We start from the raw sequence: 12077 nt of genomic DNA, 5'->3' as shown, positions 1-12077 counted from the left end.
GATTTTAAAAAATTTCAATTGGGCGGTGAGTTGCAGACACTTTGCTCTGATAGGTTAAAATTGCTGCCCTTCAAAGAGCAGGGTGGGGTTTTACTATAGCCGTGGTTTATGGGAGCCCGAGGCCACAGCCGTCGTCTGCCGCGGTGGTTCCCAAGGCTGCGGTGCTGGCGGGGTTGCTAGCGATGCTGGCGGCTTCCTTTCTCGCTCTGCGGGGAGTGTGGCCGAGGCAATTAGCTCCTCCCCGGCGGCAGAGAGACCTGGTCCTTCGCCCGAGCGTCGGGCTCGGGGGTCCCAGCCTGGGGTCGGGGGGCGGGTGGCCGTTTGGGTCGGCCTCGGGAGAGGCCCCCGACGCGTCCCCGGATCCCGCTGTTGGATTTGGGTGTTCCAAAATCCCGCGTGGTGGTGAAGGCGCTGTGGCTTGGGTAGGACAGGCCTGGAATCTCACCTTGGCGGGGACCCTCCGTGGAATCGCACCACCTCTATGAACCTTTCGGGAAGAGGGTTTGATAATCCAGGGCCGTGGATCGTTCATATTTATGCAGTAGAGTATTTAGCACTTAATGAAGGGAAGGTATCGCCGTTAGTCGGAGGTAAAGGGGTAAGGGAGACAAAAGACCTCACTGAGGTGCTCCATCACCTGGCGGGCGGCAGCGGCCTGGGCGGTCCTTAAAATCTCGGCTCTTCTGCCAAGAGGCAGGGCAGGTACCCGGAGAGAAGCGAAAGGATTTAGAACGTGAGAGAGAAATGATTTTTCGTCCTGGACCAGCATGTGGTTCACGGAACAAAGCAGCCGCATGACGGTCTGGAGGGAGCTTAGTTGAGGGTCTTGGGCCCTGCTGTGACCTCTCTCCCCCGCCCCCGCTGGGTAATGCCATCCCTTCCCAGGGTTTTAACTGCCCTCTATGCTACTAGGTTGTCTCCACAGCGTCCTTTTCCATCCCAGCTGTCTGACCCATTCTCGACACTACAGCCAAGGTCACTGTAGATCCGCTTGCCTGATAACCCCCTCCTTTGCTCGAAACTCTTGGAGGCTTTTACATTGGGGATCAGGGCCTGTCTAACATGGCAGGCCTACTTTTCCCACCTCTTCTTTCCCTGTCCTCCACCTTCAGCACCAGTCTCCAGCCGCACTGACCTGTCTGTTCCTTGAACTAGGTGGGCTCCTTCACTTTGGGCCTGCCTGCAAGATGTTTCCTCTGCTGGGATCGCCCTTCCACCAACTCTGCCAGGTTAGCGTCTCCTCAGGTCTTTCAGGCTGAGATGATCTGACAGGGTTCCTTGACGACCTGCTCCCAATGAACTCACAAATTTCTGCCCACCTATTATTTGCTTTCACAGCATCATGGTCTACACATGTGTCCAATCACATATTAAACCAGAGACTGTGGTATCTGTACCACATTTTGTAGGGCCTACAAGGGCCTTGTGTCTTTTCCTTTAGATCCTTGTCTTCCAGGTGCGTTGTGCAGCGTTTTGCACATAGCAGGTAATCATTAATTCATCAAATATGCCCTATCATTTTTTAGGTGTAATTGTGGGCACTGGGGAAAAGCAGTGAGCAATCCTGACAAAAATCACCTTTTTTGTGGTGCTCATTTTAGTGAGAGAGACAAACTAAAAAAAGTTTGCATAGTGTATCTGCAGTAGAGAAAAATAAAGCAGAGCATTGGGCAAGTGGGGTAGTGTTGCACTTTCAGTAGGGGTCCAGATCAGACCCAGTGAGAAACTAATATTTGAGAAAAAACCTGAGGAAGTGAAGGAGTGAGATTCATGGAAATCCTAGGGAAGAACCTTGCTGTCAGAGGGAACAGCAGATGCAAAGGCCTTGGGGTGACCAGAATGGCAGGGGCAGGGAGGGAGTGGGAGGTGGGGCTAGAGGAAGCAGCAGCAGATCCTGCAGAATGGGAGGCCATTGTGTTCACTTGGGGACATGCAGAAAAGTGATGTGATCTGACAGTTTTATCAGGATCCCTCTGATTGCTGTATCAATGAAGAGGACGAAAGCAGAGGAACCTCTCAGGAAGCTGTTGCAGGATTCTAGGAGAGCGGTGATGGCATGGGCCAGGGTGGGAGCAGAGGATGGGTGAGAAAAGTTGGATTCAGAATGCATTTTGGAAGAGCTGACCGGATCTGTTGATGTATTGGATGCAGAGCGTGAAGGAAGGAGGTGACTCCAAGGTGTTTGGCCTCTTACTCATCTGCTAAGTTATATCTGTCAACGAGACCTTTCCTTTCTTCTTGGCACCGTCCCCAGACCACCGCACTCCTGCCAATCCCACTGCTGCCCCCCAGCCCAGCTCTTTCTCCACCTCTGGAGGCCTTTTGAGGCCTTATATTGTCTCCTCAACAGCCTCTCTCCAGGCTTCTTTGCCATCCCTCCCTCTCTGTAACCTGGTCTCTGCTGTCATACATCTTTTTTATAGTTCTGTGTGTGGCACAGTACTCTGGGTACAGGGGCTCAACAGTGAACAAGGCAGCCCTCAGATGCAGCTTCTGCACACATGGACCTTCTATTGTAGTGGGAGAGACAGATGGTACTTAAACTCAACAGCTCTGTGACTTCTAGCAACCTGCTTAACCTCTCTGTGCTTCAGTTGCTTTCATTTTAAAATGTGGATGAAAAAGTTTGTGTCAGAGTAGTTGTGAGGATTGAATGATTGGATATTTACAAAGCACTGAGAACAGTGCCTGACAACAGAATAAGTACCATATACATTTGTGAAATAAAAATAAAGTTACAAATAAAGATAATTCTAAAGAGTGGTGTGTGCTATAAAGAAAACAAAGAGTAAGGATAAAGAGTTACCAGGGAGGCAGGGAAGGAGTGCCTAGAGGTGGGGGGTTAGTGAAGGCCCCTTAGACTTGCAGTTATGAAAAGCAAGACATGGACAGCGTTCCAGACAGGGCAACAGGAAGTGCAAAGACCCTGAGACTGAAACAAATTTGGAATTTTCAAGGAACCCAAAGAAGGCTTTTCTAGTATCCTTGTCTGTAAATGAAAATGATGAACTGCCTATGACTTCCCAAGGTCACTTTTGAGGATTAAACAAAGTAACCCATACTCAAGTTTTTGTTTGTTTGTTTATTTATTTATTTATTTATTTATGGATGCATTGGGTCTTCGTTGCTGTGTGCGGGCTTTCTCTAGTTGCGGAGATTGGGGGCTACTCTTCGTTGCAGTGCACGGGCTTCTCATTGTGGTGGCTTCTCGTTGCAGAGCTTGGGATCTAGTCATGCGGGCTTCAGTAGTTGTGGCTCACGGGCTCAGTAGTTGTGGCTTGCGAGCTCTAGAGCGCAGGCTCGGTCGTTAGTTGCTCCACAGCATGTGGGATCTTCCCGTATCAGCGCTCGAACCTGTGTCCCCTGCACTGGCAGGCGGATTCTTAACCACTACGCCACCAGGGACGTTCCAGAGAGCCCTCTTTGAGAAAAGAAAAATACAGATTAAAAAAACCATGGCGCTTTAGAAGGAGTGCAAATGAGGCACCTTGAGGTTTAAGCTTATTCAGTGTCATGGTAAAGCCACTTCTGAACATTATGATTTCCACCAACTCAGGCTTCTCCAAGTGAACTCAGAGCCCTCCCTTGGGGGCCAGGAGGCAGTGGTACAGGCTGGCTAGCCAGTGTCCCCTTCCCCAGGTCCCTGGAACTCAAGCATAAGCTCCACCACAGGAGGCATCCTGGCCCTTGGCGATGCATGACGCTTCGGAGTGATTCATGCTGCTATTTTAGTGCCGCTGCTCTTTAGGTGGGGAGCAAAATGGCAAGGGCTGCGTTTGGAGTCAACTCTGAGGCTGCAAATCCTGCAGCAAATGAGAGACTGAAGGGGTCACCGCGTGCAACCAGATTCTCTGCAGAGCAAATTCCCAGTTTTAAAGTTCTCCCAGGAGTTCCCTAGTGTCCAAGTGGTTAGAATTCTGGGCTTTCACTGCCGTGGCCAGGTTTCAATCCTTGGTCGGTTGGGGAACTGAGATCCCTGAAGCTCGGCAAAAAAAAAAAAAGTTCTCCCAATATCAGAAAAAAGAAAACAGCTGGAACTCAGGAAGCTTAGCATGGGAGTGAGGAGTTAGGAGTGGGGGTTAGGGGAGGGTTGCAGCTCAGAATTCTGGCGTCTGTAGAACATGGAATTTTTGTTTTTATAAGAACTTTTAGTGTTGGAGTGGGAATTTAAGACAACCTGAGTTTCCTTCTCCAAGTGAGAGTGAAGTTCCATTCCATGTTCTGAGAAATCCCTAAAGAATATTTTCATTTCCCACTCAACTGAGTGATTCCAACTTTGAGCTACCTGTTACCACAGAGTCTGAGTCCTGATTAGCAGGAAAAGTGTGGGGGGAAATAAAGTACCATAGAGTGCTGCTCAATTCAGCGAACTCGTACAGAGCCAGGAACTGTGCCAGATACTTCAAGGAATAAAACGATGGTAATTATCATCCGGTAATTATTTATCAGAGAGCCCAGAGCCCAGTCCGGGAGCTCGCCATCCACAGGCCCTCCCGGGGTGCCCTCAGCCAGTCTCGTGGCTATAAACACAATCCCAGATGACTCCCACATTAGCTTCGGCTCAGATCTCGCTCCCAAGTTCCAGACTTATCTACCCAGCTGCCTCCTCGATGTCTCCATTTGGTTGGCAAATGGACTTCCCAACGTGTTCGAATCAGAGCTCCTGATAACCTCCCCTGAAGCTGTTCCTCCCTTGACTTCCCTCTCATCAGTGGCCTCGCTATTCTTGGGCTGGTTCAGGCTGAAAACTTTGGAGGCATCCTTGTTCATCCAGTTCATCCAGTTCATCACCCAGCCATTTCTTGGCTTTGGGAAGGGGAACGGAGTGTTGGCTCCCTGAGCTGGTAGGTGGCCAGAGGCAGAAGGGACCCCCGGCCTGGGCTCCCAGGCCATATCGAGGCCTCCCACGCTAGATGCTGCTTCCAGAGGGCAGGGCCTGTGATTTGTTCACTGCCGTGTGTGCTCAGGGCCTGGGAGCTAGTCCATGCTCGTAAGAGTTTGGTGAATGAGCAAATGGAGCTGATCGTCCTTCTACCCCCCATGGGACCCTCAGCCCCTCCCAGGGAGGCTCTCTGGCCTTCTTCCCTCTAGACTTCCTTGCTCCCTATTCTGCTTACCCTTCTCTGGGCCAAATGGTTGAGTCCCATCAGATTCAAACATCTCAATCCCGCTGTTTCTGATATCTGTTTCTTGAGAAATACCAAGTGGTGCAGAGCGTGAGCATGGGGAAATGGGCCCTCTCATGTCCTATTGATGGGAAGTTACACTTAGTAACATCTATTTAAAATACAAAAAGCAATTCCTCGCTTACAGATTTATCCCACCTGGGCCCAGCCTGGTGGCACAAGGATGTATACTGCAGCCCTGTTTGTGACAGCAAAAGGAATAGTACCCAACTACATGTGCATCCCTGGAGGATACTGGGAAACACGATGTTGCTGCCAGAGGACGGAATATTAGTGAGTGTTCAAAAGAACACTCCGGTAGATATTGACATGGAAACATGCCCATGATAGACTGCAGAACGACGAAAGTCATGCAGCAGTGTGTATGGCGAATCTTACTTTTGGTAAAAAAATGTGTGTGTATCTTTCTATATGATTATGTATATGCATGGGAAAAGTCTAGACAGATATATAGCTAACTGCTAAAGTTGTTGCTTCTGTGGTTTGGGAATGGGGAGGGGTGCTGCATTCATTTGCTGGGGCTGCCATAACTAAATACCACAGATTCGATTCGGTGACTTGAACCACAGAAATTAATTTTCCCACAGTTCTGGAAGTCCAAGATCAAGGTGCTGGTAGATCTGGTTTCTTCTGAGGGCTCTCCCCTTGGCCTAAAGATGGCTACCTTCTCACTGTTTCCTCACATGGTCTTTCCTCTATGCAAGCACGCATCCCCAGTGTCTGTGTATCCAACTTTCCTCTTCTTTTTTTTTTTTTTTTTGCCCACACCACGTGGCTTGCGGGATCTCGGTTCCCTGACCAAGGATTGAACATGGGCCACGGCAGTGAAAGCCCAGCGTCCTAACCACTAGGCCACCAGGGGCCTCCCAAACTTTCCTCTTCTTATAAGGACACCAATCAGATTGGATCAGGGCCCACCCTGAGGGCCTCGGTTTAATTTCATCACCCCTTTAAAGACTCTGTCTCCAAACACTGTCCCATTCTGAGGTATTGAGGGTTGGGAATTTAACGTATGAATTTTTCGGGGGGGACACGATTCAGCCCATAACAGAGGCTTTCACTTTCTATTATGTTGTGAAAATTTGTTACAGTGGGGACGTCCCTGGTGGTCCAGTGGTTAAGACTCTGCGCTTCCACTGCAGGGGGCATGGGTTTGATCCCTGGTCAGGGAACTAAGATCCCACCGGCTGCGCGGTGTGGCGTGGGGGGGTGAGGGGGCAAAAAAATTTCTTACACTGAACGCTCCTATTCGAGCTAAATGTCCCCAGAGCATCCACCTCCTTCCCAGGCCTCCTCTGAAGTCAGAGGAGGGGCAGCTAGTGACCTCTGCCAGCCCAGCCAGCTCCAGGGCCCTCTGAGGCCCTTCCCCTGAGGAAGGCAGTGTGAGCCGCTCCGGATCACCGGCCAGGTCCTCAGACCACCCTGAGAGGAAGCAGATGGCGGGGCCTCTGCCATGCAGGCCTATGATTTATAGCTACATGTTCTGGACATTTAGTACCTTGTAACCCATCCTTCCCCTTCACACCTCTCAGTATAACAACAATATGATATTGGCCAACGAAACAGGTAGTAAAATGAAACAGGCAGGTGATAAAATATGAAGAGAGCACTACAACCTGGATGAAGGGAGGTGCAAAATTGTGATCACACAGCAAAGATGTTAGGGGGACCCGGGAGGTGCAGGGGTTCCTCTACCTGAATGAGGCAGTAAAAAGAAGAAAGATGGCCAGGTAAAATGGGGTAGGGCTAAAACTCGAAAGACTCAGGAAACAATAATGCACTGGGCTTTAAAATCAAGCCCCTGGGGAGAGGAGTGCACTGCCTTGGGGGTCTCTTTAGATCTGGCAGTTCTCCTGGGTCCTGCTCTGGTCTTAAAGTCCAGAAGCTGGAAACCCTCACCGTACTGTGGTCCCGCACCTCACTGCATGTTCAGTCTTGCTGAGATGGTGAATCTGCTCCTCTGGGTAGCTTTGCAACCCTGAAAGGTGTGGAAGCCAGAAAAGCAAACCCAGAATCTTGCTACCAGTTTAGGAAGTTTTGTAATCATTGTGCTAATACCTGTATGTTTATTAAATGTTTTGAAACATGCATCAATCTGCCCTATTTGATTTGCAATTTTAATTAGAAAGGAATGAATGGGAGACAGCCTGCAGTGATGACTGTAATAATGCCTCCCATCCCCGTATGCCTGCCCTTTGCCATGGGATTTGGCCGCTTCTATGAAGAAATGGAGTCTATTTCTCCACTTCTTGGATTCTGGGCTGGCCTTGTGACATGCATTGAATGCCGTGACTGTGTGAATTCTGTGCAACCAATGTGGTGAAAGTGATGTAGTGTGACTTCCGAGTCAGGCCTCGAGGCATTTTGCAGCCTCTGCTGACATCCTCTTGGAGCAGGGCTTGAGAGCAGCATGCTGTGAAGATGCCCAGTCTGGCGTCGTGGAGGCCACATGGGGCAGAACCGAGGGGCCTCGCTGACAGCCAGCGCCAACTGCCAGTCACGTGAGTGAGGCCATCCTGGGCCCCCCGCCCCAGTTGGGTTGTCAGATGACTGTGGCCACAGGAGTGACCCAGGCAAGACCAGCAGATGAAACTTCCAGCTCATCCCAGCCCAAACTGCTGATGCAGAGGCCTGGTTGTCATTTTAAGCCAATGAGTTTTCAGTGGTTTATGAGGCAGCAAAAGATAACTGAGACAGTATAAAAGGATCTAAGTTCATAAACGGCGTTTGAATATTTAAGAGAACTGATTTACCATGTTTATAAGTTTAATCTATTAGTGTATAAGAATTGCTAACTGATTAGAAAAAAATATGCTTGGCTTGGGAGGCGAGAATAAGGTGGGGGATGAAGGCATCTTTACCCCCTACTCCCTCCCTGCTTGTAAAGAAAAAAAAACAAAAAAGAAAAAAATATGCTTGTTAGATGTGTAAGTCTCTTCTGCTGAGAGTTTGAGGCATTTGAGAGGACCAGCTATTTCAACTCTGTAAAATGTAGTTTAAAATCTATTAGGGAATTTAATTACCTAAGTTTGCAATTGGCATTCATTTTCAGAATTTAACCTGTTGAACCTGTGATTTAATTAAATATTCATCAAAGACTAAGTGAAAGTAATTGTTCTTATTTTTACACAAAAATTAGATTTATAAATAGAAAACTAGATTTGCAAGTTGCATTTGGATGTTTAAGAAAAGCTAGTTCTTTTAATTTATAAGTTTAATAAATACAGTATTAATTTAAATACAAGCAGCAGTAGGTAACTTTTCTCTGCATGAAAAAACCCCCTCTCCAACATTAAAAATCCTCAACAGACAACAGCGGGTGTTACAGCCCCACCAGATTTGGCATTCCACAGACTCCCATGCCTTTGCTTCTGCGGGTCTCTCGGCCTGGAATGCTCCTGACACACATAGACATCTGTGGTACCTGGCAAGATTTTACCTTTTCTAAAAGGTCCAGCTGAAACTCTGTGAAGAGGTCCTGCCTTGCCAAGTCAGAATCACACTTCTCTGCCTAGACCCATCCGTGTGTGGGGCCCAGGCCTCTCTTAGACCAGACCCTGGTAGGCTATTGTCTGGGACCTTCTCTATCCTGGCTGCCATGTGAGAACAGAGCTGAATCCCAGCAAAAAGAAACAGAAGGACTAGTTCAGATGCCGAGGGTGTCCAGGGTGCTTCCATGGCCTGGCTCTGGGGGACATGGATTTCAGGCTCTGTGCAGAAGGCAGCCTCCTGATAGGCACTGATACTTTCTATGGCTGGGTCCCCTGCCTTTCCTTGTGTTCTCCTCCCCAGACTTTGCCGGGAAGGGTGTAGTAAGCAGAATAATGCCCCCCAAAGATGTCCACATCCTAATCCTTGGAGCCTGTGCATATGTTACCTTACATGGCAAAGGGGAATTAAGGTTGTAGATGGAATTAAGGTTGATAATCAGCAGACTTTAAATGGGATCATCCTGGATCATCACCGGTGAGTTCAATGTAATCACAAGGGGCCTTGAAAATGGAAGAGAGTCAGAGGGAAAGACCACCAGGGAAGACTGGTCAGTGAGATGGAACATTGTTGGCTTTGAAGATGGAGGAAGGGGCCCACAAGCCAAGAAATGTGGGTGGTCTCTGGACGCTGGTGCTGACACCTTGATTTTTAGCCCAGTGAGACCGATGTCTGACTTGTATCCTACAGAACTTTAAGAAAATGAACTTTGTTTATTTATTTAAATTTATTTATTTATTTTTATTTTTGGCTGCGTTGGGTCTCTGTTGCTGCACATGGGCTTTTCTCTAGTTGTGGCGAGCGGGGGCTACTCTTCGTTGTGGTGCGCAGGCTTCTCATTGGGTGGCTTCTCCTGTTGCAGAGCACAGGCTCTAGGCACGTGGGCTTCAGTAGTTGTGGCACTCAGGCTCAGTAGTTGTGGCTCACGGGCTCAGCAGTTGTGGCTCGCGGGCTCTAGAGCGCAGGCTCAGTAGTTGCGGCGCACGGGCTTAGTTGCTCTGCGGCACGTGGGATCTTCCTGGACCAGGGCTCAAACCCATGTCCCCTGCATTGGCAGGCGGATTCTTAACCACTGCGCCGCCAGGGAAGCCCTTGTTTATTCTTTAAGCTGCTACATTTATGGGAATTTGTTATAGCAACAACAGGAAGCTAATACACACGGTCACCCACATGCTTCATTGCCTGAATCAGTGACATCTGTGTAATCACTTACCAGACCACAGACAGGAACCAAACAACCTTGACCCAAGCCTGGACTCTGACCCCATAGGCCATGTTGACCTTGGGCCAGTCCAGGCTTCTCACGTGTGCCTGGGGCAGCGCTGCCGCACCAGGCTGTGGGGAGCACATAGTGAGTTAATGCAAGTAGAGCAAATGGGGGTAGAGGGCTTAGCTCAGCGCCAGCTGGTACCTAGCCCCCTGTGAATGGCTGCTGTCCTGGATGCAGTTGGCAAGGCCCTTCTTGCCCTGGTAAGTTATTGGAGAAGCGGCAAGTGGTGAGGTGACCTCAGGCCTGGGGGCCTAGCATCCTGAACTCATCTTGCTGACCTTTTCGGGGAAAGGCGCAGGCCTCGTCGTTGGTGGTCCTGGAGTGTTGGGGGCCCTTGGCCCTTCCTTCCTGTCCCCTGGCTTCTGATCTACCCTCTCTGCACACAGGTCTCCCACTGATCCTCTCTTGGGCACCACAGTGGTGCCAGCTGCATCCACAGGAGGGTTCTGTGATCCTCCTCACAGCCCTGTGAAGAGTTATTGCCACACTCAGCGCCAGAGAGGCCTGGAGCACAAGGCAGGTCTGCAACCAGTCAGACCTGAGCGCTGTCTTCCTCATATACAGCTCAAGAAGCAAGGTACAAGGGGCCAGTGTACCCGAGTAAGAACGAGCAAAGCTGGTGCTAAAACCTTCTCTGGAACCCTGGCTTCTTGTCCCAGGTTAAAAAAATATCCACTATGGCGAGTTCCCTGGCCGTCCAGTGGTTAGGACTCTGCGCTTCACTGCCGTGGGCCTGCGGTTCAATCCCTGGTCGGGGAACTAAGATCCCGCAAGCCACGGGAGGCGGCCAAAAACAAACAAAAAAATATCCAGTATCATATTTATCAAATAATAAAATGGTATAGAAAGACATTAAAATATTTATATTAAAAAAATCCATCCTTATAGTCCTTGTAAAAAATTAGGAAAAATATAAAGAAAAAAAATCACCCCAATTCTTCCACCGAGAAGGCCACTTGGAACTCTAATTTTCTGCCTTCAAATTACACGATTTCCACCTTTGCCTCCCTAGCTGCTCTAGATTCGGTTCCTGCCGCCGCCGGCTAAGAAGCAGCAGCGCAGCGGCCTGGGGAAAGTCGCCCAACCGGACGTACCTGTTCGTGCCACTCGTTACCTCCCCATCGCCGGCGGGGACGCGCGGCTCCCGGGGACTGGGGGTAGGGTGGGTCCCGGGTGACCCTTAGGCAGCCGCGCTCGGCTCAGTACACCCGGCCAGAGGGGCGGGGCCGGGGGCGGGAGGCACCTCCCACCAGGAAGTTGGCGGCGGCCGAGACAGCCCCAAGAGGAGGCGCACGGCGGACGCGCGACCCTGCGAGAGCGGGGCTCAGGCGCAGCGCGACCCCGCTGGCCGGGCGGGGCGCGCACGTGTGTATACGAGTGCGGGGGCCCGTCAGCGGCCCGGACTACAAGTTCCAGGGTGCCCAGCGGCGCGCCTGGGTTTTCTGGCCGCGCGGCCCGCTGGCTCCTGAGCAGGTCGCCGCGGGTTGGCACGCGTCACCTGCTTCCCGAGTAAATAAGGGAGAGACTCCCCGAGCACCGTAAATAGAGTCGAAGTGGGCGGGGAGCCGCCCCGCGCCGCCCGCTCATGTCTCTGCAGAGCCGAGTGTCCGGCCGCCTGGCACAGCTGCGCGCGGCGGGGCAGCTGCTCGGCGCCCGGCGCCCCTGGCCCGGCCCCTCGGCGGGTGCCACGCGGACCCGCAGCACTGCGTGCGGTCCCCCGGCGTCCCTGGGCGCGTACGACCCGCGCGCGCGGACCCCAGCGGGAGTTGGGGCTTGGGGGGCGGCGGCGGTGGGGCGGAGAGCCGGGGTGCGCACCTGGGCCCCCCTGGCCATGGCGGCGAAGGTGGACCTGAGCACCTCCACCGACTGGAAGGAGGCAAAATGTAAGTGTAAGCAGGAGGGGGGCGCGAGGGGCGAGGGCGGCTCTACGTGGGCCTTCTCCGGCTGGACAGCACCCCACCAGCAGCCTCGTCCACCCCGGAGAACTGGGGAAGTTAAGGTCCCATGTGCCCCGGTATGGACCCCCATTAACAGCCACGCCCCCCATGTGCCCAGCCCCATAAACTGCTTCACCGCCCCGACCAGGTCCAGGTCCCCAGTGGGGGGCAGTGTGAGGAGGGTGGCCTCACGCC

General features: G+C 51.4%; 1 protein-coding gene across 4 annotated transcripts in view; it reads left to right on the top strand.

The window, feature by feature from the left end:
* The first annotated feature begins 11234 nt into the window (after nt 1-11234).
* MACROD1 (mono-ADP ribosylhydrolase 1) overlaps nt 11235-12077 on the top strand; it is a 153589-nt gene continuing 152746 nt past the window's right edge. The window contains exon 1 of one of the 4 annotated variants that reach the window (XM_082409638.1): nt 11235-11828. In XM_082409638.1, the coding sequence (XP_082265764.1) occupies nt 11531-11828 (298 nt within the window). In that variant the 5' untranslated portion in view covers nt 11235-11530. The remainder of the gene's footprint in view (nt 11829-12077) is intronic. The other 3 variants (XM_082409637.1, XM_082409640.1, XM_082409639.1) reach the window with 3 other exon arrangements.

This window comes from Balaenoptera physalus (genome assembly GCF_965194825.1).
Source record: "Balaenoptera physalus genome assembly, chromosome: 10".
NCBI lineage: Eukaryota > Metazoa > Chordata > Mammalia > Artiodactyla > Balaenopteridae > Balaenoptera > Balaenoptera physalus.
This window is presented reverse-complemented; position numbering and strand designations above follow the sequence as displayed.